Below are 26,569 nucleotides of genomic sequence, written 5' to 3' on the forward strand. Positions count from 1 at the left end.
CACTCTTGGTGATGGACATTGAAGTCCCCCACCCAGAGTACATTCTGTGCCCTTGCTACCCTTAGTGCTTCCTCCAAGTGGTGTTCAACATGGAGGAGTACTGATTCATCAGCTGAGGGAGGGCAGTGGGTGGTAATCAGCAGGAGGTTTCCTTGCCCATGTTTGGCCTGATGCCATGAGACTTCATGGGGTCCAGAGTCGATGTTGAGGACTTCCAAGGCAACTCCCTCCCAACTATATACCATTTTGCCACCACCTTTGATGGGTCTGTACTGCTGGTGGGACAGGAAGCCACAGTATTTATATGGCTGGTCCAGTTAAGTTTCTGGTCAATGAGAACTCCCAGGATGTTGATGTTGAGGGAATTCAGCAATGGTAATGCTGTTGAAAGTCAAGCGGAGATGATTAGATTCTCTCTTGTTGGAGACTGTCATTGCCTGGCACTGTGTGGTACGAATGTTACTTGCCACCTGAATGTTGACCAGGTCTTGCTGTATGCGGTCTTATTCAGTATCTGATAGTTTCAAATTGCCTTTAGTGACTGGCATAAGCAGCAAAAGTGAGCTGAAATCATCAAGGGTGGCACAGTGGCGCAGTGGTTAGCACTGCAGCCTCACAGCTCCAGGGACCTGGGTTCGATTCTGGGTACTGCCTGTGCGGAGTTTGCAAGTTCTCCCTGTGACCGCGTGAATTTTCGCCAGGTGCTCTGGTTTCCTCCCACCGCCAAAGACTTGCAGGTGATAGGTAAATTGGCTGTTGTAAATTGCTCCTAGTGTAGGTAGGTGGTAGGGAATATGGCATTGCTGTAGGGTTAGTATATATGGGTGGTTGTTTGTGCTGGGCCGAAAGGGCCTGTTTCAGTGCTGTATCTCTAAATAAAATAAAAAATCCCTTGTCTCAGTACTACTGTAGGATGCATTCAGAGAATCTCTTAGATGCAGGACAAATTGGTTTTTGAACTCAATTGTGCCTTTCTCCATAAGAACTTTTAACAGGAGCCTGATGAATGGATGAGATACAGACTCATTATGGAACTCATTGATTGATTATTTTAATGTACTGAAATTTGTTTTTAATATTCGTTTGTGGGATGTGGGTGTCACTGGCCAGGCCAGCATTTATTGCCCATCCCTAATTGCCCTTGAGAAGGTGGTGGTGAGTTACTGTCTTGAACTGCTGCCATCCTTATCTGTATTTATATACATATATTTTAATCAAGTTAGACTTTTTGAGAGTGATTTTCTTTCTTTTTCTTTTTATTATTCATATGTAATTTTAATAAATGAGCAATTGTACCCGAAATGAATTTCTGTACGGACAATAAACTGAAATTGAATTGAATTGAGACACTCCGTTCATGTCTGGGGACTGTAAGTGTACTGAGATAACCCACATAAAAGAAAAAAGAAAGATTTACATTTATATCACACCTCAAAATGTCCCAAAGTGTTTTACAGCCAATGAAGTACTTCCTGAAATGTCGCAGGAAACACAGCAGCCAATTTGCACACAGCAAACTCCCACAAACAGCCGCGTAATACTGACCAGATAATCTGTTTTAGTGATGTTGGTTGAGATGCCAGGGAGAACTCCCCTGGTTGTCATTGAAATAGTGCAATGGGATCAGGCCTCACCTCATCCAAAGGACAACACCTCCAACAGTGCGGTGCTCCTTCAGTACTGCACTGGTGTGTCAGCCTACATTTTGTGCTCAAGCCCCTGGAGTGGGACTTGGTCCCACAATCTTCTGACTCAGAGGCAAGTCAATTGGGACATATCTTGAACCATGGGTTTACATATAGAGGATTACATACGTAAAATATACGGCACAGAAACAGGCCATTCAGCCCAACCAGTCCATGCCAGTGCTTATGATCCACTCGAGCCTCTTCTCATCTTTCCTTACCTAAATCTATCTTCACAACCTTTTAGTCCCTTCTCTCACATATGCTTCTGGGGACCAATGGCACACAAATATAATACATGACAGAACATACACATGTCAATGCAGGAGGACCTAGATAGGCGAGCTGAAAGGGCAGAGAGGTGGAAGATGGAATTTAATACTGACAAGTGTGAGATGATACATGGCAGAAGGAACAGGGAGAAGCAATATATACTTAATGGTGCAGTTCCAAAGAGTGTGCAGGAACAGAAGGACCTGGGGGTGCATGTGCATCGATCTTTAAACTTGGCAGGACATATGAACCCATCTGGTTCACTAATGTCCTTTAGGGAAGGAAATCTGCTGTCCTTACCTGGTCTGGCCTAAATGTGACTCCAGACCCACAGCAATGTGGTTAACTCTTACATGCCCCCTGAAATGGCCTAGCAAGCCACTCAGTTGTACCTAACTGCTACAAAGCCAATAAAAAGGAATGAAACGGACGGACCACCCAGCATCGACCTAGGCACCGGAAATGACAACGGCAAACCCAGCCCTGTTGACCCTGCAAAGTCCTCCTTACTAACATCTGGGGGCTTGTGCCAAAGTTGGGAGAGCTGTCCCACAGACTAGTCAAGCAACAGCCTACCATCATCATACTCACAGAATCAAACCGGACAGACAATGTCCCAGACACTGCCATCGCCATTCTTGGGTATGTCCTGTCCCACCGGCAGGACAGACCCAGCAGAGGTGGCGGCACAGTGGTCTACAGTAGGGAGGGAGTTGCCCTGGGAGTCCTCAACATCGACTCTGGACCCCATGAAGTCTCATGGCATCAGGTCAAACATGGGCAAGGTAACCTCCTACTGATTACCACCTACTGCCCTCGCTCAGCTGATGAGTCAGTACTCCTCCATGTTGAACACCACTTGGAGGAAGCACTAAGGGTAGCAAGGGCACAGAAAGTACTCTGGGTGGGGGACTTCAATGTCCATCACCAAGAGTGGCTCAGTAGCCCACTACTGACCGAGCTGGCCGTGTCGTAAAAGACATAGCTGCTCGACTAGGTCTGTGGCAGGTGGTGGGGGAACCAACGCAAGGGAAAAACCTTGTCCTCACCAATCTGTCTGCCGCAGATGCTTCTGTCCATGACTGTATTGGTAGGAGTGACCACTGCACAGTCCTTGTGGAGACGAAGTCCCGCCTTCACATTGAGGATACCGTCCACTGTGTTGTGTGGCACTATCACCGTGCTAAATGGGATAGATTTCGAACAGATCTCGCAATGCAAAACTGGGCATCCATGAGGCGCTGTGAGCCATCAGCAGCAGCAGAATTGTACTCAACTACAATCTGTAACCTCACGGCTCAGCATATCCCCCACTCAACCATTACCATCAAGCCAGGAGACCAACCCTGGGTCAATGAAGAGTGCAAGAGGGCATGCCAGGAGCAGCACCAGGCATACCTCAAAATGAGGTGTCAACCTGGTGAAGCAACAACCCAGGACTACTTGCATGCCAAACTGCATAAGCAGCATGCAATGGACAGAGCTAAGCGATCCCATACCCAACGGATCCGATCTAAGCACTGCAGTCCTGCCACATCCAACCGTGAATGGTGGTGGACAATTAAACAACTAATTGGAGGAGGTGGCTCCACAAATATCCCCATCCTCAACGATGGGGGAGCCCAGCACATCAGTGCGAAAGATAAGGCAGATGCATTTGCAACAATCTTCAGCCAAACGTGCTGAGTTGATGATCCATCCCGGCCTCCTCCTGAAGTCCCCAGCATCACAGATGCCTGACTTCAGCCAATTCGATTCACTCCACGTGATATCAAGAAACGACAGAAGGCACTGGATACTGCAAAGGCTATGGGTCCTGACAATATTCCGGCAATAGTACTGAAGACCTGTCCTCCAGAACTTGCCGCACACTAGCCAAACTGTTCCAGGATTGCCATAACACTGGCATCTACCCGGCAATTTGGAAAATTGCCCAGGTATGTCCTGTGGACAAAAAGTAGGACAAGTCCAACCCGGCCAATTACCGCCCTATCAGTCTACTCTCAATCATCAGTAAAGTGATGGAAGCTGTCATCAACAGTGCCATCAAGATGCACTTTCTTAGCAATAACCTGCTCACGGATGCTCAGTTTGGGTTCCGCCAGGGCCACTCAGCTCCTGACCTCATTACAGCCTTGGTTCAAACATGCACAAAAGAGCTGAATTCAAGAGGTGAGGAGAGAGTGACTGCCCTTGACATCAAGGCAGCATTTGACCGAGTATGGCACAAGCAAAACTGGCGTCAATGGGAATCAGGGGGAAAACTCTCTGCTGGTTGGAGTCATACGTAGCGCAAAGGAAGATGGCTGTGGTTGTTGGAGGTCAATCATCTGAGCTCCAGGACATCACTGCAGGAGTTCCTCAGGGTAGTGTCCTAGGCCCAACCATCTTCAGCTGCTTCATCAATGACCTTCCTTCAATCATTAGGTCAGAAGTGGGGATGTTCACTGATGATTGTACAATGTTCAGCACCATTCGCGACTCTTCAAATACTGAAGCAGTCCGTGTAGAATTGCAGCAAGACCTGGACAATATCCAGGCTTGGGCTGATAAGTGGCAAGAATCATTTGTGCCACACAAGTGCAGGCAATGACCATCTCCAACAAGAGAGAATCTAACCATCTCCCCTTGACATTCAATGCCATCGCTGAATCCCTCACTATCAACATCCTCGGGGCTACCATTGACCAGAAACTGAACTGGAGAAGCCATATACATACTGTGGCTACAAGAGCAGATCAGAGGTGAGGAATCCTGCGACGAGTGGTCAAAAAGAAAAAGGAAGCATTCGTAAGGGCTGGAAGGCTAGGAACAGACAAATGCCTTGAGGAATATAAAGACAGCAGGAAGGAGCTTAAGCAAGGTGTCAGGAGGGCTAAAAGGGGTCATCCAAAGTCATTGGCAAACAGGATTAAGGAAAATCCCAAGGCTTTTTATACGTATATAAAGAGCAAGAGGGTAACTAGGGAAAGGGTTGGCCCACTCAAGGACACAGAAGGGAATCTACGTGTGGAGCCAGAGGAAATGGGCGAGGTGCCAAATGAGTACTTTGCATCAGTATTTACCAAAGCGAAGGACTTGGTGGATGATGAGCCGAGGGAAGGGAGAGTAGATAGTCTCAGTCATCTCATTATCAAAAAGGAGGAGGTGTTGGGTGTCTTGCAAAGCATTAAGGTAGATAAGTCCCCAGGTCCTGATGGGATCTACCCCAGAATACTGAGGGAGGCAAGGGAAGAAATTGCTGGGGCCTTGACAGAAATCTTTGCATCCTCATTGGCTACAGGTGATGTCCCAGAGGACTGGAGAATAGCCAATGTTGTTCCTTTGTTTAAGAAGGGTAGCAAGGATAATCCAGGAAATTATAGGCCGGTGAGCCTTACGTCAGTGGTAGGGAAATTATGAGAGAGGATTCTTCGGGACAGGATTTACTCCCATTTGGAAACAAACAAACTTATTAGCGAGAGGCAGCATGGTTTTGTGAAGGGGAGGTCAAGTCTCACTAATTTGATTGAGTTTTTTGGGGACGTGACAAACATGAAGGAAGGGCAGTGGATGTTATCTATATGGACTTCAGTAAAGCCTTTGACAAGGTCCCTCATGGCAGACTGGTACAAAAGGTGAAGTCACGCGGGATCAGAAGTGAGCTGGCAAGATGGATACAGAACTGGCTCAGTCATAGAAGACAGAGAGTAGCAGTGGAAGGGTGCTTTTCTGAATGGAGGGATGTGACTAGTGGTGTTCCGCAGGGATCAGTGCTGGGATCTTTGCTGTTTGTAATATATATAAATGATTTGGAGGAAAATGTAGCTGGTCTGATAAGTAAGTTTGCGGACGACACAAAGGTTGGTGGAGTTGCGGATAGTGTTGAGGATTGTCAAAGGATACAGCAGATATAGATCGGTTGGAGACTTGAGCAGAGAAATGGCAGATGGAGTTTAATCCGGACAAATGTGAGGTAATGCATTTTGGAAGGTCTAATGCAAGTGGGAAGTATACAGTAAATGGCAGAACCCTTAGGAGTATTGACAGGCAGAGAGATCTGGGCGTACAGTTCCACAGGTCACTGAAAGTGGCAACACAGGTGGATAAGGTAGTCAAGAAGGCATACGGCATGCTTGCCTTCATCGGTCAGGGCATAGAGTATAAAAATTGGCAAGTCATGCTGCAGCTGTACAGAACTTTAGTTAGGCCACACTTAGAATATTGCGTGCAATTCTGGTCGCCACACTACCAGAAGGACGTGGAGGCTTTGGAGAGGGTACAGAAGAGGTTTACCAGGATGTTGCCTGGTCTGGAGGGCATTAGCTATGAGGAGAGGTTGGATAAACTCGGATTGTTTTCACTGGAACGACGGAGGTGGAGGGGCGACATGATAGAGGTTTACAAAGTTATGAGCGGCATGGACAGAGTGGATATTCAGAAGCTTTTTCCCAGGGTAGAAGAGTCAGTTACTAGGGGACATAGGTTTAAGGTGAGAGGGGCAAAGTTTAGAGGGGATGTGCAAGGCGAGTTCTTTACACAGAGGGTGGTGAGTGCCTGGAACTCACTGCCGGGGGAGGTGTTGGAAGCAGGTACAATAGCGACGTTTAAGAGGCATCTTGACAAATACATGAATAGAATGGGAATAGAGGGATACGGTCCCCGGAAGTGCAGAAGGTTTTAGTTTAGGCAGGCATCAAGATTGGCGCAGGCTTGGAGGGCTGAATGGCCTGTTCCTGTACTGTTCTTTGTTCTTTGTTGTTCTTTGAGTAACTTACCTCCTGACTCCCCAGGACCTGTCCACCATCTACAAGGCACAAGTCAGGAGTGTGATGGAATACTCTCCACTTGCCTGGATGGGAGCAGCTCAAACAACACTCAAGAAGCTCGACACCATCCAGAACAAAGCAGCACACTTGATTGGCACCCCATGCACAAACATTCATTCCCTCCACCACTGACGCACTGTGGCAGCAGTGTGTACCATCTACAAGATGCACTGCAGCAATGCACCAAGGCTCCTTGGACAGCTCCTTCCAAACTCGCGACCTCTACCACCTCGAAGGACAAGAGCAGCAGATGCATGGGAACGTCACCACCTGCAAGTTCCCGTCCAAGTCACGCACCATCCTGACTTGGAACTATATCGCCGTTCCTTCACTGTCGCTGGGTCAAAATCCTGGAACTCCCTTCCTAACAGCACTGTGGGTGGACTGCAGCGGTTCAAGAAGGCAGCTCACCACCACCTTCTCAAGGGCAATTCGTGATGGGCAATAAATGCTGGCATAGCCAGTGACGCCCACATCCCATGAATGAATTTAAAAAAATTAAAGGAGTGGTTAGTAAAGCATATGGGATCTTGGGCTTCATAAATGGAGGCACTCAGTACAAAAGCAGGGAAGTTATTCTGAACCTTTATAAAGCTCTGGTTCGACCCCCAACTGGAGTATTGCACCCAATTCTGGTCACCACATTTCAGGAAGGATGTGCAGGTCCTTGAGGGGATGCAGAGGAGATTTACCAGAATTGTTCCCGGTATGGAGGATTTTAATTACAAGGTTAGGTTGGAAAAGCTGGGTTTGTTTTCCTTAGAAGAAAGGAGATTGGGGGGAGATTTAATAGAAGAGTGCAAGATTATGACAGGCTTAGATAACTTAGACAAGGGAAAATTGTTCCCATTAACAAATAGTACTAAGACTGGGGACACGGATTGAAAGTTTTGGGCGAGAGATGTCGGGGGAATATGAGGAAGAACCTTTTTGCGCACTGCGTGATAATGACCTGGAACTTGCTGCCAACAAGCCAGCAAGGACGCAATGGGCTGAATGGCCTCCTTCTGTGCGGTAAATGACTCTATGACTCCACATCTGTAACCAGGGGTTCTGGGGACCAATGGTCCACTGCGATAATGCACATCTGGAATCTGGATTAGATTCCAGCTCAGGCTGATGGGATGTGAGCATCAACAGGCCTCCGAAGAGTCAGGGAGAGATAGAGGAGCAGCTAGGTAGACAAATCTCAGAGAGATATAAAATAATAGGGTAATACTAGTAGGGAACTTCAACTTCCCCAATATTAACTGGGATAGTCTTAGTGCAAAAGGCTTAAAAGGGGCAGAATTCTTTAAGTGCATCCAGGAGAGCTTTTTGAGGCAGCATGTAGAAAGTCCCACAAGAGACTTGCAAGTTCTCCCTGTGTCTGCGTGGGTTTTCTCCGGGTGCTCCGGTTTCCTCCCACAAGCCAAAAGACTTGCAGGTTGATAGGTAAATTGGCCATTATAAATTGTCACTAGTATAGGTAGGTGGTAGGGAAATATAGGGACAGGTGGGGAAGTTTGGTAGGAATATGGGATTAGTGTGGGATTAGTATAAATGGGTGGTTGATGTTCGGCACAGACTCGGTGGGCCGAAGGGCCTGTTTCAGTGCTGTATCTCGAATCGAATCTAATCTAAGTACTGGACCTAATCCTTGGGAATGAAGCCAGAAAAGTGGTAGAAGTGTCAGTGAGGGAGCATTTCGGGATAGTGACCATACCTCTGTAAGATTTAAGGTAGTTATGGAAAAGGACAAAGATGGACCAGAAATAAAGGTACTGAATTGGGGGAAGGCTGATTTCAATATGATAAAACAGGTTCTGGCCAAAGTGGACTGGGAGCAGCTACTTGTAGGAAAGTCAACATCAGACCAGTGGGAGTCATTTAAAAAGAAAATAGAGTTCAGGGCCAACCTGTTCCTGTAAAGTTGAAAGGTAGGACCAATAAGTCCAGGGAATTCTGGATGTCAAGGGATATAGAGTATTGGATCAGGAAAAAAAAGGAGTCTTATGGCAGATTCAGTGCACTGAAAACAGCGGAGGCACTAGAGGAGTCTCGAAAGTGTAGGGGGTACTAAAAAAGTAATTAGGAGAGCGAAGAGGGGGATGAAAAAGCACTGGCGGGCAAGATAAAGGAAAATCCCAAAGCATTTTCTAAGTATATTAAGGGCAAGAGGATAACGAGGGAAAAGAGTAGGGCCCATTAGGGACCAAAATGGTAATCCATGTGTAGAGCCGGAGGACGTAGGTGAGGTTTTAAATGATTACTTTTCATCTGTGTTCACTATGGAGAAGGGCAATGTAGGTGTAGAGATCAGGGAGGGGGATTGTGATATACTTGAACAAATTAGCATTGAAAGGGAGGTGATATTAGCAGTTTTAGCAGGCTTAAAAGTGGATAAATCCCCAGGCCCAGATGAGATGTATCCCAGGCTGCTATGTGAGGCAAGGGAGGAGATAGCAGGGGCTCTGACACAAATTTTCAAATCCTCTCTGGCCACAGGAGAGGTGCCAGGGGACTGGAGGAGAGCGAGTGTGGTACCATTATTCAAGAAGGGTAGTAGGGATAAACCAGGTTTATAAGCCAGTCAGTCTAACATCAGTGGTAGGGAAACTATTGGAAAAAGTTATGAGGCACAGGATTAATCTCCACTTGGAGAGGCAGGGATTAATCAGGAATAGTCAGCATGGCTTTGTCAGTGGGAGATCATGTCTAACAAATTTGATTGAATTTTTCGAGGCGGTGACTAGATGTGTAGATGAGGGTAAAACAGTTGATGTAGTCTACATGGACTTCAGTAAGGCTTTTGATAAGGTCCCGCATGGGAAATTGATTAAGAAGGTAAGAGCCCATGGAATCCAGGGCAATTTGGCAAATTGGATCCAAAATTGGCTTAGTGGCAGGAGGCAGAGGGTGATGGTCAAGGGTTGCTTTTGCAATTGGAAGTCTGTGACCAGTGGTGTACCACAGGGATCGGTGCAGGGACCCTTGCTGTTTGTGGTGTACATTAATGATTTAGACGTGAATATAGGAGGTATGATCAGTAAGTTCGCAGATGACATGAAAATTGGTGGTGTCGTAAATAGTGAGGAGGAAAGCCTTGGATTACAGGATGATATAGATGGGCTGGTAAGATGGGCAGAGCATTGGCAAATGGAATTTAATCCTGAGAAGTGTGAGATGATGCATTTTGGGAGGACTAACAAGGCAAGGGAATATACAATGGGTGGTAGGACCCTAGGAAGTACAGAGGGTCAGAGGGACCTTGGTGTACTTGTCCATAGATCACTGAAGGCAGCAGCGCAGGTAGATAAGGTAATTAGGAAGGCATATGTGATACTTGCCTTTATTAGCCGAGGCATAGAATATAAGAGCAGGGAGGTTAAGATGGAGCTGTATAAAACGTTAGTTAGGCCACAGCTGGAGTACTGTGTACAGTTCTGGACACCACACTATAGGAAGGATGTGATTGCACTGGAGAGGGTGCAGAGGAGATTCACCAGGATGTTGCCTGGGCTGGAACATTTCAGCTAAGAAGAGAGACTGGATAGGCTAGGGTTGTTTTCCTTAGAGCAGAGAAGGCTGAGGGGGGACCTGATTGCGGTATACAAAATTACAAGGGGCATAGATAGGAAGAAACTTTTTCCCATAGCGGAGGTGTCAATAACCAGGGGGCATAGATTTAAGGTAAGGTTTAGAGGGGATTTGAGGAAAAAATTTTCACCCAGAGGGTGCTTGGAATCTGGAACGCACTGCCTGAAGGGTTGATAGAGGCAGGAACCCTCACAACATTTAAGAAGTATTTAGATGAGCACTTGAAACGACATAGCATACAAGGCTACGGGCCAAGTGCTGGAAAATGGGATTAGAATAGATAGGTGCTTGATTGCCGGTGCGGATACGGTGGGCCGAAGGGACTGTTTCTGTGCTGTATAACTCTATGACTCTAACTGTATGTGTGCTGAGTGTGATGAGCTTAGCGTCAGTCCATACTCTGCACCTAGTGGGCCGCAGCAATGAGCAGATGACATCTCATTTGTACTGTCAGCAAAAATGTAGCCGGATGTGCCTTTAAATGGAGAGGGCTGGAGCTCACCTTAGACAGTGAAGCCTCTCTCTGCTCTGTAGAATGTAATACCCCGTAGTTTCAGTTTGGTTGCAGTTTCCTGTAATGATCTTGCAACACGAAATTAAGATAGAAGGAAGTGCCCCTATCTAGCACTTGTGGCCACTGCATGTAAGACTAGCTTACGTGCACACACCTTGCTGTTGCATTTATTGTTGCAAAGCTTGTGCAGACCACAGCAAAGGAAGGCTTTGGTCGGCCTGTTGCTACAATGACAGGAAACTGAAAATGTCACGCTGTTGAGATGCACCAATTAGGGGGCCTCTTTGCTGTTACTCAGAAAACCTCCTTTCTTTTAAGCTCACTTTCACACAAACCTTACTGATATTTTATTTTTTTCTACTTCTTTCGTTTTGGGGTTTCTTAGGATGCCAAGTCGGACGTGAAAGCTCTGATGGCGCGGTTTGGCAACAAGCCTGTGGAGGAGACATCTGCCATAGGCTCCCGGCCTGTCAAGTTCACTCCTCATTCTTCGCTCCAAGGTAACATGTCTTCTGTCGCCAGCAAGGCTGCTGGGTTTGAAAGCTCATCGGCTCCCAAGTTTCCATTGCACAGGACAGCAGGCTCTTTCAATGAGAAACCCAGTCAGGCTGCACCCAACCTAACCACAGATAAACCTGCCTTTCCCAAGCCGTCAGCTGTGAAAGCTCAGTTTGTGGGACTGCACCTCCAGAAGGAAGCCAACGATTCCAAGCCTCCATTTCCAAAGTCCAATTTGGGGAGTAAACCCTCACTGAATGCCTTCAATGCTCAAAGAGACGAGAGAGATGAGAAAGCTCCTTTCACAAAGCCTCATTTTGGGCTGAGGCCTACGGTGGACTCAGGAGATTCGCACAAAGAGAATGAAGTCCGGCCAGGCTTTCTGAAACCGTCTCCATTTTCCAAACCATTGAATCCAGTAACTTCACATGAAGCCAAGCCGGCTTTCCCCAAACCTCAATTCCCAAAGCCACCAAATTCCAATTCAGGCAACGCAAGCGAAGACAAATCCTTGAAGCCTGTATTCCCCAGGCCAACTGTCGGTTTGAAGCCTTGGAATGAATCTAGCAGCTCGCCGAAAGAAAACACGGAGGCCGTTGGAAACGACAGCGGGATTGGGAGAGGCAGTGGGCTCTTTGCTTTGAAGCCACTCAAGCCCGTGAATGAGCGAGGGAGATTTCCCAGTCAGAGCAGCGAGGACAAAACGTCAACATCAAATGATAGCAAGAGTGAAATCTTGAGGCCTATTGGCCTGAAGAGCTTCCCCCCAAAACCCAAGCAGGACGAGGCCTCCCCTTTGCCCTCTGGCCCCAGCAAGATCCTGAAACTGCAGAACCAGTTCCTGAGCAAGCCACAGAGGCAAGAGCCCGAGGAGGAGGAGAACGATCCAAATGCTCCCAAACGGAGAACCTTGCCTGCTCCATGGACCTTGGGAGCCCCACCCCAGAAACCCAACAGACCCCCGACGGTGAACTTGGACCTTTTCCGGCATCCCCAGGAGAAAGAGCTCCCGGTACCCCCAGGTACATCACCCATTTCTTTGAATATAATTTGCACTGTATTGATAAATCGTACCTGTGTCCTGGGAAAAAGTGGTATTTAAAAGACTAATCATGTTCCCATTGACATCTGCTACCAAATTCCACTGGTGACTATAGTATTACAGATTTGTGGGGCATCAGGCAGATTTTTTGTTAAACCCTTGTTATAGTCAACAGCACTCAACAACAACTTGCACTTATATAATCCCTTTAACATAATATGCCCAAACATGTTTCAGAGGAGCATTATCAAACAGAATTTGGCATTGAGCCACATAAGGAGATAATAGGACAAGAGAGCTAGGTTTTCTGGAGAGTCTTCAAGGTGGGGAGAAAGGTAGTAAGGCAGAGTGGTTTAGGGAGGGAATTTTAGAGCTTAGGGCCAGGCAGCTGAATTTTCTTCCCCACCTTCCTTTCCCTGTTATGGTCTCTCCTCAAAGCTTTATTTCTTCAAGGATCAGGGCCAAGATTAGGAACTCACTGTGCAGAAGGTTCAGCTTTAGATGACTGCAGGTTAGTTTTACCCTACTGATGATGTGTTGTTGCAATAGTAATCCTGCTCAGTACGAGAGGAACCGCAGGTTCAGACATTTGGTGTATGTGCTTGGCTGAAGAGCCAATGGTGCGAAGCTCCCATCTGTTGGATTATGACTGAACGCCTCTAAGTCAGAAACCCCCCTAAGCGTAATGATACCCTAGCGCCACGGATCACTGCAAAATAGCAGAATGTATGACTTCAATGGGGAGGGAGCCTGGTCAGTGCTAGCTGTGGCTCAGTGGGTATCACTTTCACTTCTGAGGCAGAAAGTGGTGGGTTCAAATCCCACTCCAGAGACTTAAGCACAAAAGTTTAGGCTGACAATCTTGTGCAGTACTGAGGGAGCATTGCACTGTCACAAGTGCTGTCTTTTGAATTGTGATGTTAAACTGCCCTTTCAGGTAGATGTAAAAGATCCCATGATCCCACTGTTTCAAAGAGGAACAGGGGAGTTCTCCCCAGTATCCTGGTCAATATTTATCTCTCAACGAACATCAGTAAAACAGATGTTCTGGTCATTATCACATTGCTATTTATGGGAGCTTGCTGTGTGCAAATTTGCTGCTACATTTCCTACATTGCAACAGTTCAAGAATACTTCATTGGCTGTAAAGCATTTTGAGACATCCTGCGGTTGTGAAAATTTTTAAAATTTTATTTTTGAGATACAGCACTGAAACAGGCCCTTCGGCCCACCAAGTCTGTGCCAACCAAGAACCACCCATTTATACTAACCCTACAGTAATCCCATATTCCCTACCACCTACCTACACTAGGGGCAATTTACAATGGCCAGTTTACCTATCACCTGCAAGTCTTTGGCAGTGGGAGGAAAACGGAGCACCCGGCGAAAACCCACACAGGGAGAACTTGCAAACTCCACACAGGCAGTTCCCAGAATTGAACCCGGATCCCTGGAGCTGTGAGGCTGCGGTGCTAACCACTGCACCACCCCATAAAATGAGGATTTCTTTCTTTTAGTAACGGCCAAAATTTGAACATGCCACCCAAAGTGTACATGAGTGGCATGTACCAATGGTGATTTGGATGCACACATGCATGTAGGGGGAGGAGGCCAGAAATGGTGTCAGCATTCCACCAGCATGCAGTAGAGGAGCCCTTCTACTTGCTTTTCCATGTCATGATCTATCAGAGTTAATCAACTAGTTACCGAGAAATATCATTGTGGTTTTTCTTCCCCCGTAAGCTCTTTGTTTAAACTGGAGGACAATCGGCTAAGTGCAGGTGGAGATTCAATGCCGGATGTACGGAGGGGACCTGGAATACAGCAGCAAATGAAGAACATTACCCACATCTGTGCTTCAGGTCTGTTGGTTTCAGCACCTCGAGGGCAAGAATCACTAGGGTCTCTGCTTCCCAGCGACCCCCTTCACAGGAAAGTGCCCCATGACTGAGTTTGGGGACAGGATCAAACCATGATGCCTTCAATTGTCAAATATCCCCACCACCACTCACTATGTAAATGAAGAATAGCCACCTGCCGCAATGTACCCTCTGTGGCCCTTGAAGCTATGCATAAGTAGGGGCAGCATCTTCAGGAGAAGAGGGGAAACAATGATCAGCCAGCCAGGGAATCCTGTTGCACTTTAATCTCCAACTTCTGTAACCAGGACTTGGAGAGATAGTACTGGGGTGAGGGACTTGTTATATGGAGAGACCTGAGACGATTAAGAGATTTCACAAAGGTCTTCAAAATTATGAATGGGTTGATAGAGTAAATAAGGAGAAACTATTTCCAAGGGCAGGAGGGTCGGTAACCAGAGGACACAGATTTACAATGATAGGCAAAAGAACCAGAGGAGAATTGAGTGAGTTGTTTTGATCTGAAATGCGTTGCCTGAAAAGGTGGTAGAAACAGATTCAATAATAACTTTCAACAGGAAACTGGATAAATACTTGAAAAGGAACAATTTGCAGACCTATGGGAAAAGAGCAGAGGAGTGGGACTAAATGGATAGCTCTTTCAAAGAGCCAGCATAGACACAATGGGCTGAATGGCCTCCTGGAGTGCTGTATTATTCTTTGATTTTAATACCAACTCTGTCCCAATGAGATCAACTCCATCAGCACAGAACGAGGACTGAGCCTGTTGTTTTTTTGGCTGTGTGGCTCAGTATAGATACTCCTTTTCTTCAATTTCCGTTTTCATTAAATAAGTATTGAGAATGAAATAAATATAGATTGGTGATGACAGGATAAGATGGCAGTACCCATTCGCGCCTGTCATTTCCTCCTGTTGTGCTTCCACCTGCCTCAGTCGGGTCTCTCTGTTCCTTCTGCCAGGCTGAGTTCTGTGTGAAGATGAAAAGAAAGTTTGCAGAAGGAGCTGAGCATTAGTTTGCACCCTGTGTGTGCTGTTGAGAACTTCACTCCCACTGTGCTCATCGGCACCTTTCTCACCTGCTGGCTTGACCACTCAGAATCATAAAAAGTTGACGGCACAGAAAGAGACCACTCAGCCCATCGTGTCTGGACGGCTGAACAATGATCCACCCAGACCAATCCCACCTTCCAGCATTTGGTCTGTAGCCCTGCAGGTTACGGCACTTGAGGTGCATATCCAGACTCCTTTTAAATGAGTTGAGGGTTTCTGCCTCAACTACCCTTTCAGGCAGTGAGTTCCAGACCCCTAATCTTTCTACCAACCACTTTAAATCTATGTCTCTTCATCACTGACCTCCACTCTATCCAGGTCCCTCACAATTTTGTACATTTTAATCAGATTTCCCCTCAGCCTTCTCTGTTCCAAGGAGAACAACCCCAGCCTATCCAATCTTTCCTCATAGCTGCCTTTTTCCAGTCCCAGCAACATGCTCATAAATTTCCTCTGTACCCTCTCCAGTAGAGCATGGCTATCCAACCCGAACCCGACGGAACCTGATGACACGTGTCAGGGTCGGGTCAGGTCGCTCATCCGGGTGCAGCATTCGGGCTCGGGTCGGGTCGGGCCGGGTCGGACACACTCTATCACCACCCCAGTACGTGGCTCCAATCTTAATGTACTTCTTAAACAACCTTTCAAATCCAGTTACAGTTTTTGTTGCTTATCTACACAAGCTTAAAAAGTGAAAAACGGAAGCTACGTTAATTGAACATTCCGGTGGTTGGGTCAGGTCGGGCACAAGAAAAAATGAAAGGACACAGGCCGGGTCAGGCTCGGGTCAAATGTCGTTCTGTCGGGCTTGGGTCAGGTTTCATTTGCAGACCCAAGCCAGCCTTTACTCTCCAGTGCAATCACATCCTTTCTGTAATGAGGTGACCAGAACTGCACGCAGTACTCAAGTTGTGGCCTAACTAATGATTTATACAGTTCCAGAATAATCTCCCTGCTTTTATATTCTATACCTCGGTTAATAAATGATTTCATATGCCTTCTTAACCACCTTATCGACCAGTCCTGCTACCTTTAGGGATCTGTGGACATTCACTCAAAGGTCCCTCACTTCCTCAACCCCTCTCAGCGTTCTCCCATTAATCGTGTATTCCTTTGCCTTGTTTGACCTCTCTTGACATCCATGGGGCTCTAGATTTGACCGTCCCACCCTTTTTCTTTGTGGGAACATGTTTACTCTGAACCCTTTGAATCTACCCTTTGAATGCCTCCCACTGCTCTGACACTTATTTACCTTCAAGTAGCTGTTTCCAGTTCACTTTCGCTAATTCACTCCTCAGTTTAGTAAAATTGGCCTTGCCCCAATTGAGAACTCTAACTCCTGTTCTATAATTATGTTAAAACTGACTGAATTATGATCACTACCACCAAAATGCTCTCCCACTGCCACTCCTTCCACCTGCCCATCTTCATTTCCAAACACTAAGTCTAAAACTGCGCCCTCTCTTATTGGACTTGCTACATACTGGCCAAAAATGTTCTCCTGAATGCACCTCAAGAATTCTACTCCCTCAATTCCTTTCACACTAAAACTATCCCAGTTAATATGGGGGTAGTTAAAATCCCCTATTATTACTGCCCTATTGTTCTTGCACTTCTCAGAGATTTGCCTACATATCTGCTCTTCTATCTCCCTCTGACTGTTTGGGGGTCTATAGTACACTCCCAGCAGTGTGATTGCCCCTTTTTTGTTCCTTAGCTCAATCCATATGGCCTCATTTGATGAACCTTCCAACATATCATCCCTCCTCACAGCTGTAAGAGTTTCTTTGACCAAAATTGCCATTCCCCCTCCTTTCTTACCCCCCTCCCTGTCCCAACTGAAAATCCTGTAACCAGGAACGTTGAGCTGCCATTCCTGTCCCTCCTTAAGCCATGTTTCTGTAGTAGCTATGATATCATACTACTGCATGACCATCTGTTCCCTCAGCTCATCTGCTTTATTTGCTATACTCCTTGCATTGTAATAGATACCCTGGAGCACTGCCAAACTCTTTTTTTAATTTTCTAACCCTCATTTCCTCTGTCTTCCAGACTCATCCATTAATTTTCTGCCTTCCATTTTCATTTCTGATTTTGTCCCAACTGAGTCTATCCTCAGGTCCCCATCACCCTGCCAAACTAGTTTAAACCCTCCCCAACAGCACCAGCGAAACGTCCCACAAGGAACTCAGTCCCGGCTCTGTTCAGGTACAACCCGTCAGGCCTGTACATGCCCCATCTCCCCCAGAGTTGGTCCCAGTGACCCAGGAATCTGAAGCCCTCCCTCCTGCACCATCTTTCCACCACACATTCATCTGTCTTATCCTTCTATTTCTATACTCACCTGCGCATGGCACTGGGAATAAGCCAGAGATTACTACTTTTGAGGTCCTGCTTGCTAATTTCTTTCGTTAGTGTCGCTAGCTACTGCTCAAGTTCTGAAACCTGGAGCTGAAGCTGCTGCAACTGGCGACACTTCCTGCGCATATGGTTATCCAGGTTGCAAAACGCATCCTGGAGTTTCCACATAGCACAGGATGTGCACTCTAGAGTTTGGAGCAGCCCTGCCATTCCTTTATCTGTTAGTTAACAACCTTGCTGCTGATAGTAAACCTTTACCAATTCTAATAAACTTTACTACTATTAATAACCCTTACTAATGTTAACAAACCTTATTAAAACTGATAGACTTTATTAATACTTAATAAACCTTATTGGTAGTAATAAATGTTATCATAAAAAAGCTAAGACACACCAGTTTATTTCTTAGTTTAGAAAACAAGGAAATACTCATCAGCCAATCATCTACCTGCTTCTCTGTGATGTCACACCTCAATTTTTCTTTCCAAACGCCGGCAGACTGGTGGAGGCAGCAGCAGCAACAACAACAACAACCAGCCCTGCTCTGCTCCCACTGTTTCCCGGTGAATTCTCACTCACTCTTTCTCTCTTCCCTGCGTTCTTTATGCCCCACTCTGCTCTCGCTGTTTCCCATTCTCTGAGTGAACTGTCGCTCTCTCTTGTTGTCTCCTGGGTTCCTTATGCCCTGCTCTGCTCTCGCTATTTCCCACTCTCTGAGTGAACTCTCACTCTCTCTCTCTCCTGGGCTCTTTATGCCGCTGCTCCTCGCTCACTCACTGTTTCCCGCTCTCTCAGTGAACTCTCCCTCTCTCTCTCTCCGGAGCTCTTTATGCCCCACTCCTCTACTGCTGTTTCCTGTTCTCCCGGTGAACTCTCGTTCTCTCTACTGGGCTCTTTATGCCCCACTCCTCTCCTGCTGTTTCCCGCTTTCTCACTCCAAATAGTTCCTCATGGATCTCCCAAGTTGCACTGTAAATGACAACCTGTCCAAACCATCAACCAGTCCCACACTTTCTCTATCCCTAGCCATTGTCCTTACCAGTCTTCACTCTCCTAATCTCCTGATCTATCAAATACAATATCTTGATCCTTATTTGCCAATCCCTCTATCTCACCCTTCTCAACCTCTGCAACCTCCTTCAGCCCTCCAGCATACCTTTCATTCTTGTGTCTTGGAACTCCTTTGCATCCCTCCCAACCAACCCCTGTCACTCACTCCCGCTTTGTTCTGAGCCCAGGATATGTATCTCTCTCCTCGTTCACAACACCTGAAAACCATCCTATATGATCGTACCTCTGGTCACCTGCGCTGACTCCTCTCCCCTCAGCTTTGGGCCGCTTTCTCCTGTTTGAAATGTTTTGCTATTTTAAAGCAGCTTTATAAATTGTTGTTGAATGAGAGGAAATGAAAGGGGAACATAGGAACATTAGGAGGCTATCAGCCCCTTGAGTCTGCTCTACCATGCAATTAGATTATGGCTCACTTATAGCTCAACTCCATTTTCCTGCCTATTCTCCATATCCCTTAAAACCCTTACCCAACAAAAATCTACTAATCTCAGTCTGAATACCTGAATTTACCCACCATCAACAGGGGAAGATAACTCCAGATTTGCACTCCCCTTTGTGTAAGAAGTGCTTCCTGATGAACGGCCGAGCTCTAATTTTATGGTTAAGCCTCTTGTTCTTGCTTGCTCCGCCAGAGGAAATAGTGTCTCTGTATCAACCTCATTGAATCCTATTAACATTTTAAACAACTTGATTAGATAGATTGCCCCTCATAAGATAAGATTAAGGCGTTATTCACGGGAGGACATATGATAGGATTGCTAGGCTTTCTTGAAGCAATGTTCTGATGGAGTCTCATACATGTTTGTGCAGCATTACTTTTGTTCACTGCTGCCATTTCTTCATTAGTTAACATAACTTCTCAAAGTAAAGACTGAACTAAATTAAATGAATGTGCTGGAAGTAGACAGTTGGTCCATCAGGGTCTGAGAGCAACAAAGATCAGGTCTGGGTTTTGGACAAAACCCTTCATCAGAACCATATAAAGAGAGAAAGACTTGCATTTCTATAGCGCCTTTCAGGACCTCAGGATGTCCCAAATTGCTTTACAGCCAATGAAGTACTTCTGAGTGTAAACACTGTTATATTGTAGAAAACACGGCAGCCACTTTTTGCACAGCAAAATCCCACAAACAGCAATGAGATAATGACCAGATAATTTGTTTTAAGTGATGTTAGTTAAGGGATAAACATTGGCCAGAACGCCAGAGATAACTCTCTTGCTCTTTGAAATAGTGCCATGGGATCTTTTAGGTTCACCTAAAAGACGAGATGGGGGCTTCGTTTTAACGTCTCATCCTAAAAGGTGGCCCCTCAGTATTGTAACGGGAGCACCAGCCTAGATTTTGTGCTCAAGTATCTAAATGGGACTTGAACCCACAAACTTCTGATTCATTGGTGAAAATGCTACCAACTAAGCCACAGCAAAGCAGGAAAGCTAGTAGAAGAGTCTGCTCTGTGAGGAGCTATTTTCAGCACAGGTTGTACAATCAAAGGAGTTTGAAGTCAGAATGCTACTAGGTGCTTTACTGGGTAACAGCTAACATTTGTTTTGCCTCCTCTGTATTTATAAAAACTTAACCAGTGCAGCAGCCAGGTTCTGCATTACAATATAACTGAGTTTGGGCAGAGGAAACCGGATGGGTATATGAGAATTAGGACCGTGCTCGAGTGGAGGATAAACACCAGCAAGGACTGGATGGGCCGAATGGTTGTTTTCATGCTGTTATTTTATATATACATACAAATAATGACATATATATATATATATATACACACACACATATATATTATATATATTAATATATATAATATATTATATATTAATGACCGAGACCTTGGTGTACAGAGCACAATTTCAAAATTTGCGGATGATACAAAATTTGGAAGCATTGTGAACTGTGAGGAGGATTGTGTAGAACTTCAAAAGGACATAGGCAAACTGGTGGAGAGAAATGTGAAGTGATTCATTTTGGTAGGAAAAACATGGGGAGACAGGATAAAGGGTACAATTCTAAAGGGGGTGCAGGAGCAGAGGGACCTAGGTGTATATGTCATTGAAGGTGGCAGGACAGGTTGAGAGGGGGTTAATAAAGCATACAGTATCCTGGACTTTATTAATAGGGGCATAGAGTACAAGAGCAAGGAAGTTATGTTGAACTTGTATAAGACACTAGTTCGGCCTCAGCTGGAGTATTGCATCCAGTTCTGGGCACTGCATTTAAGGAAAGATGTGAAGGCATTGGAGAGAGTACAGAAAAGATTCACAAATGGTTCCAGGGATGAGGAACTTCATTTACGAAGATAGATTGGAGAAGAGAAGGCTGAGAGGAGATTTGATGGAGGTATTCAAAATCATGACGGTTCTGGACAGAGTAGATAGGGAGAAACTGTCCCCATTCATGAAAGGATTGAGAACAAGAGGGCACAGATTTAAGGTAATTGGCAAAAGAAAAAAAGGTGACATGAGGAAAAACGTTTTCACGCTGCCAGTTGTTAGGATCTGGAATGCACTGCCTGAGAGTGTGGTGGAGGCAGATTCAATCAAGTGAATTGGATTGTTATCTAAAACGAAGAAGGTACAGGGTTATAGGGAGAAGGCGGGGCAATGGCACTAAGTGAATAGTTCACTCGGAGAGCCAGTGCAGACACGATGGGATGAATGGCCTCCTTCTGTGCTGTAACAATTCTGTGATTCTTTGTTAAAGTGGGAGGAGTGTCTCCTACTGTACCAGGCCTGACCTATGTCAGTCTTAGTCATCTTGGGGAGACTCAATCATTTGCACAGTCAATTGAAGTGAGCGACTTCACCACTCTTTATAAGGGTTCTTTTTTTGCATTCATTGGATGTGAACATAGCTGGCTAGGCCAGCATTTGTTGGCCATCTCTAATTGCCCTTGAGAAGGTGGTGGTGAACTGCCTTCTTGAACCGCTGCAGTCCATGTGGTGTAGCTACACCCACAATGCTGTTAGGAAGGGAGTTCCAGGATTTTGACTCAGCAACAGTGAAGGAACGGTGATATAGTTCCAAGTCAGGATGGTGTGTGACTTGGAGAGGAACTTGTAGGTGGTGCTTTTCCCATGCACTAGCTGTCCTTGTCCTTCTAGGTGGTAAAAGCCGCGGGTTTGGAAGGTGCTGTCGAAGGAGCCTTGGTGCGTTGCTGCAGTGCATCTTGTAGATGGTGAAAGAATTGAATTTTGAAGGTGATGGATGGGGTGCCAATCTAGCGGGCTGCTTTGTCCTGGATGGTGTTGAGCTTCATGAGTGTTGTTGGAGCTGCACCCATCCAGGCAAGTGGAGAGTATTGCATCACACTCCTGACTTGTGCCTTATAGATGGTGGACAGGCAATGGGGAGTCAGGAGGTCTGTTACTCGCCACAGGATTCCTAGCCTCTGACCTGCTCTAGTAGCCACAGTATTTATGTGGCTGGTCCACTTCAGTTTCTGGTCAATGGTAACCCCCAGGATGTTGATAGTGGGGAATTAAGTGATGGTGATACCATTGAACATCAAGGGAGATGATTAGATTCTGTCTTGTTTGAGATGGCCACTGCCTGGCACTTGTGTGGTGCAAATGTTATTTGCACCAAGGCTGGATATTATCCAGATCTTGCTGCATCTGGACACGGCTGCTTCAATATCTGAGGAGTCACAACTGTTGCTGAATATTGTGCAATCATCAGCGAACATCCCCACTTCTGACCTTATGATGGAGGGAAGTCATTGATGAAGCAGCTGAAGATGGTTGAGCCTCGGACACTACCCTGAGGAACTCCTGCAGTGATGTCCTGAAGCTGAGATGATTGACATCCAACAACCTCGACCATCTTCATTTGTGCTAGGTATGACTTCAACCAGCAGAGAGTTTTCCCCTGGTTCCCAATGACTCCAGTTTTGCTAGGGCTCCTTGATGTCATACTCAGTCAAATGCTGCCTTGATGTCAAGGGCAGTCACTCTCACCTCATCTCTGGAGTTCAGCTCTTTTGTCCATATTTGGACCAAAGCTGTAATGAGGTCAGGAGCTGAGTGACCCTAGCGGAACCCAATCTGAGCGCCAGTGAGCAGGTTATTGCTGAGCAAGTGCCGCTGGATAGCACTGTGGACGACACCTTCCATCACTTTGCTGATGATCAAGAGTAGACTGATAGGGCCAGGTTGAATTTGTCCAGCTTTTTGTGTGCAGGTCTTACGTGGGCAATTTTCCACATTGCCGGGTAGATGCAGTGTTGTTGCTGCACTGGAACAACTTGATTAGGGGCACGCCAAGTTCTGGAGCACAGGTCTTCAGTACTATTGCCAGAATGTTGTCAGAACCCATACATAGCCCTTGCAGTATCCAGTGCCTTCAGTCGTTTCTTGATATCACATGGAGTGAATTGGATTGGCTGAAGACTGATATCTGTGTTGCTGTGACCTCAGGAGGAGGCCAAGATCCACTCGGCACTTCTGGCTGAAGATGGATGCAAATGCTTCAGCCTTATCTTTTGCACTGATGTGCTGGGCTCCCCCATCATTGAGAATGGGGATGTTTGTGGAGCCTAAGTTATTAATGTATACCATAAAAAGCAAGGGATCTAGTACTGAGCCCTGCAGAACCGCACTGGAACACAGCATTCCAGTCACAAAAACACCCGTTGACTATTGTCCTTTTCTCCCTGCCACTGAGTGAATTTTGGATCCAACTTGCCACTGCCCTTGGATTCCATGGGCTTTTACCTTTCTGACAAGTCTGCCATGTGGGATCTTGTCAAAGCCTTGCTAAAATCCATATAGACTACATCAAACACGCTACCCTCATCGACCGTCCTATTACTTCCTCAAAAAATTCAATCAAGTTTGTCAGACATGACCTCCCCTTAACAAATCCATGCTGACTGTCCTTGATTAATCCACGTCTTTCTGACGATTAACATTATCTCTCAGAATTTTTTCCAATAATTTACCCACCACCGAGGTTCAGCTTACTGGCTCGTAGTTTTTCGATCTCCCTTTCTCCCTTTTTAAACAACAGTATAATGTTAGCTGTCCTTTAGTCCTATGGCATCACGCCTGTAGCCAGAGAGGTTTGGAAAATGATGGTCAGAGCCTCCGCTATTTCTTCCCTTGCTTCTCCTAACAGCCTGGGCTGCATTTCATCCAGGCCTATATTTATTCCATCCAAAATTTCACACTCCTCCTCCTTAACTACAGTGCTTGCATCATCGCCCTCTTTTGTGAAGACAGGCGCAAAGTATTCATTAAGAATCATGCTCACGTCTTCTGCCTCCACACACAGGCTAACCTTTGGGCCTCTCATAGGCCCAACTCTTTCCTTAGTTACTCTTGCTTTTAATGCATTTATAAAACATCTTTGGGTTTTCCTTGATTTTACTTGCCAATATTTTTTCATGCTCTCTTTGCTTTCCTAATTTCCTTTTTAATTTCACTCCTGCACTTTCTATACTCCTCTCGGGCTTTCTGCAGAATTGAGCTCTCATAAAAGCTTGCCTTTTTTTGCTTTATCCTACTCTGTATGATCTTTGACATCCAAGGGCTCTAGATTTGGGAGTCCCACCCCTTTTCTTTGCTCTGAACTCTCACTATCTCCTCCTTGAATGCCTCCCACTGCTCTGACACTGATTTACCTTCAAGTAGCTGTTGCCAGTCTACTTTTACCAAATCACATCTCAGCTTAATAAAATTGGCCTTGCCCCAATTTAAAACTTTTATTCTTGGTCTACCAATATCCCTTTCCATAACTACTCTAAAGCTAATTGAATTATGATCACTACCACTAAAATGCTCTCCCACTGATACCGCTTCTACCTGTCCAGTTTCATCCCCACTCTCTTGAGCTTGCTCTTACTGGATGCATTTTAACAATTCTATCCCCTCGAAACCTTTTACACTGATTTACCTCAGTTAATATTAGATATTTGAAATCCCCGACTGCCCTTTTGATTTTGCACTTCACAACAATTTGCCTACATATTTGCTGTTCTGTTTGCGGGTCTATAGTACACACCCAGCAGTGTGAATGCCCCTTTTTTGTTCTTCAGTTCAACCCATATGGCCTCATTTGATGATCCTTCTAGCTTTTCATCCCTCCTCACAGTGATTGTTTCTTTAACCAATATTGCTAATCCCTCTCTATCTCATCCGTAACCAGGAACGTTGAGCTACCTTTCCAGCCCTTCTTTAAGCCATGTTTCAGAAATAGCTTTAATATCATACTTTCAAGGGTCTATCTCTGCCCTCAGCTCATCTGCCTTATTCACTAGACTCCTTGCATTGAAGTATATAGAACATAGAACATAGAACATAGAAAATACAGCACAGAACAGGCCCTTCGGCCCACGATGTTGTGCCGATCCTTTGTCCTCTGTCAAGGACAATTTAATCTATACCCCATCATTCTCCTTTATCCATATACCTATCTAAAAGCCGTTTGAAAGTCCCTAAAGTTTCTGACTCAACAACTTCCCCAGGCAAGGCATTCCATGCCCCTACCACTCTCTGGGTAAAGAACCTTCCCCTGACATCCCCCTTATATCTCCCACCCTTCACCTTAAATTTATGACCCCTTGTAACGCTTTGCTCCACCCGGGGAAAAAGTTTCTGACTGTCTACCCTATCTATTCCCCTGATCATCTTATAAACCTCTATCATGTCACCCCTCATCCTTCTCCGTTCTAATGAGAAGAGGCCTAGAATGTTCAGCCTTTCCTCGTAAGACTTATTCTCCATTCCAGGCAACATCCTGGTAAATCTCCTCTGCACCCTCTCCAAGGCTTCCACATCCTTCCTAAAATGAGGCGACCAGAACTGCACACAGTACTCCAAATGAGGCCTTACCAAGGTCCTGTACAGCTGCATCATCACCTCACGGCTCTTAAATTCAATCCCTCTGCTAATGAACGCTAACACCCCATATGCCTTCTTCACAGCCCTATCCACTTGAGTTGCAACTTTCAACGATCTATGCACATAGACCCCAAGGTCTCTCTGCTCCTCCACATGCCCAAGAACCCTACCGTTAACCCAGTATTTTGCATTCGTGTTTATCCTTCCAAAATGGACGACCTCACACTTTTCAGGGTTAAACTCCATCTGCCACTTTTCAGCCCAGCACTGCAACCTATCCAAGTCCCTTTGCAGACGACAATAGCCCTCCTCGGTATCCACAACTCCACCAACCTTTGTATCATCTGCAAATTTACTGACCCACCCTTCGACTTCCTCATCCAAGTCGTTAATAAAAATCACAAACAGGAGAGGACCCAGAACTGATCCCTGTGGCACGCCACTGGTAACTGGGCTCCAGGCTGAGTATTTACCATCTAAGACCACTCTCTGCCTTCTATCAGTTAGCCAATTCTTAATCCAACTGGCCACATTCCCCACTATCCCATGCCTCCTGACTTTCTCCATAAGTCTACCATGGGGGACCTTATCAAATGCCTTACTAAAATCCATGTACACCACATCCACTGGTTTACCCTCATCCACTTGCTTGGTCACCTGCTCAAAGAATTCAATCAGGCTTGTGAGGCAAGACCTACCCCTCACAAAACCGTGCTGACTGTCCCGAATCAAGCAGTGTCTTTCCAGATGCTCAGAAATCCTATCCCTCAGCACCTTTTCCATCAACTTGCCTACCACCGAAGTAAGACTAACTGGCCTGTAATTCCCAGGGTTGTTCCTATTCCCTTTCTTGAACAGGGACACAACATTTGCCACCCTCCAATCACCTGGTACCACCCCCGTCAACAGAGAAGATGAAAAGATCATTGCCAGCGGCTCTGCAATTTCATCCCTTGCTTCCCA

General features: G+C 46.0%; 1 protein-coding gene across 6 annotated transcripts in view; it reads left to right on the forward strand.

Annotated features, from left to right (window-relative positions):
• The window catches only part of LOC137368887 (FYN-binding protein 1), a 309,548-nt gene that overhangs the window by 70,905 nt on the left and 212,074 nt on the right, over window positions 1-26,569 (forward strand). For all 6 annotated transcript variants that reach the window (XM_068029127.1, XM_068029131.1, XM_068029126.1 and 3 more), the window contains one exon: window positions 11,245-12,379. In XM_068029127.1, coding sequence (XP_067885228.1) covers window positions 11,245-12,379 — 1,135 coding nt within the window. The remainder of the gene's footprint in view (window positions 1-11,244; window positions 12,380-26,569) is intronic.

The sequence above is a fragment of the Heterodontus francisci genome, chromosome 4 (genome assembly GCF_036365525.1).
Source record: "Heterodontus francisci isolate sHetFra1 chromosome 4, sHetFra1.hap1, whole genome shotgun sequence".
NCBI lineage: Eukaryota > Metazoa > Chordata > Chondrichthyes > Heterodontiformes > Heterodontidae > Heterodontus > Heterodontus francisci.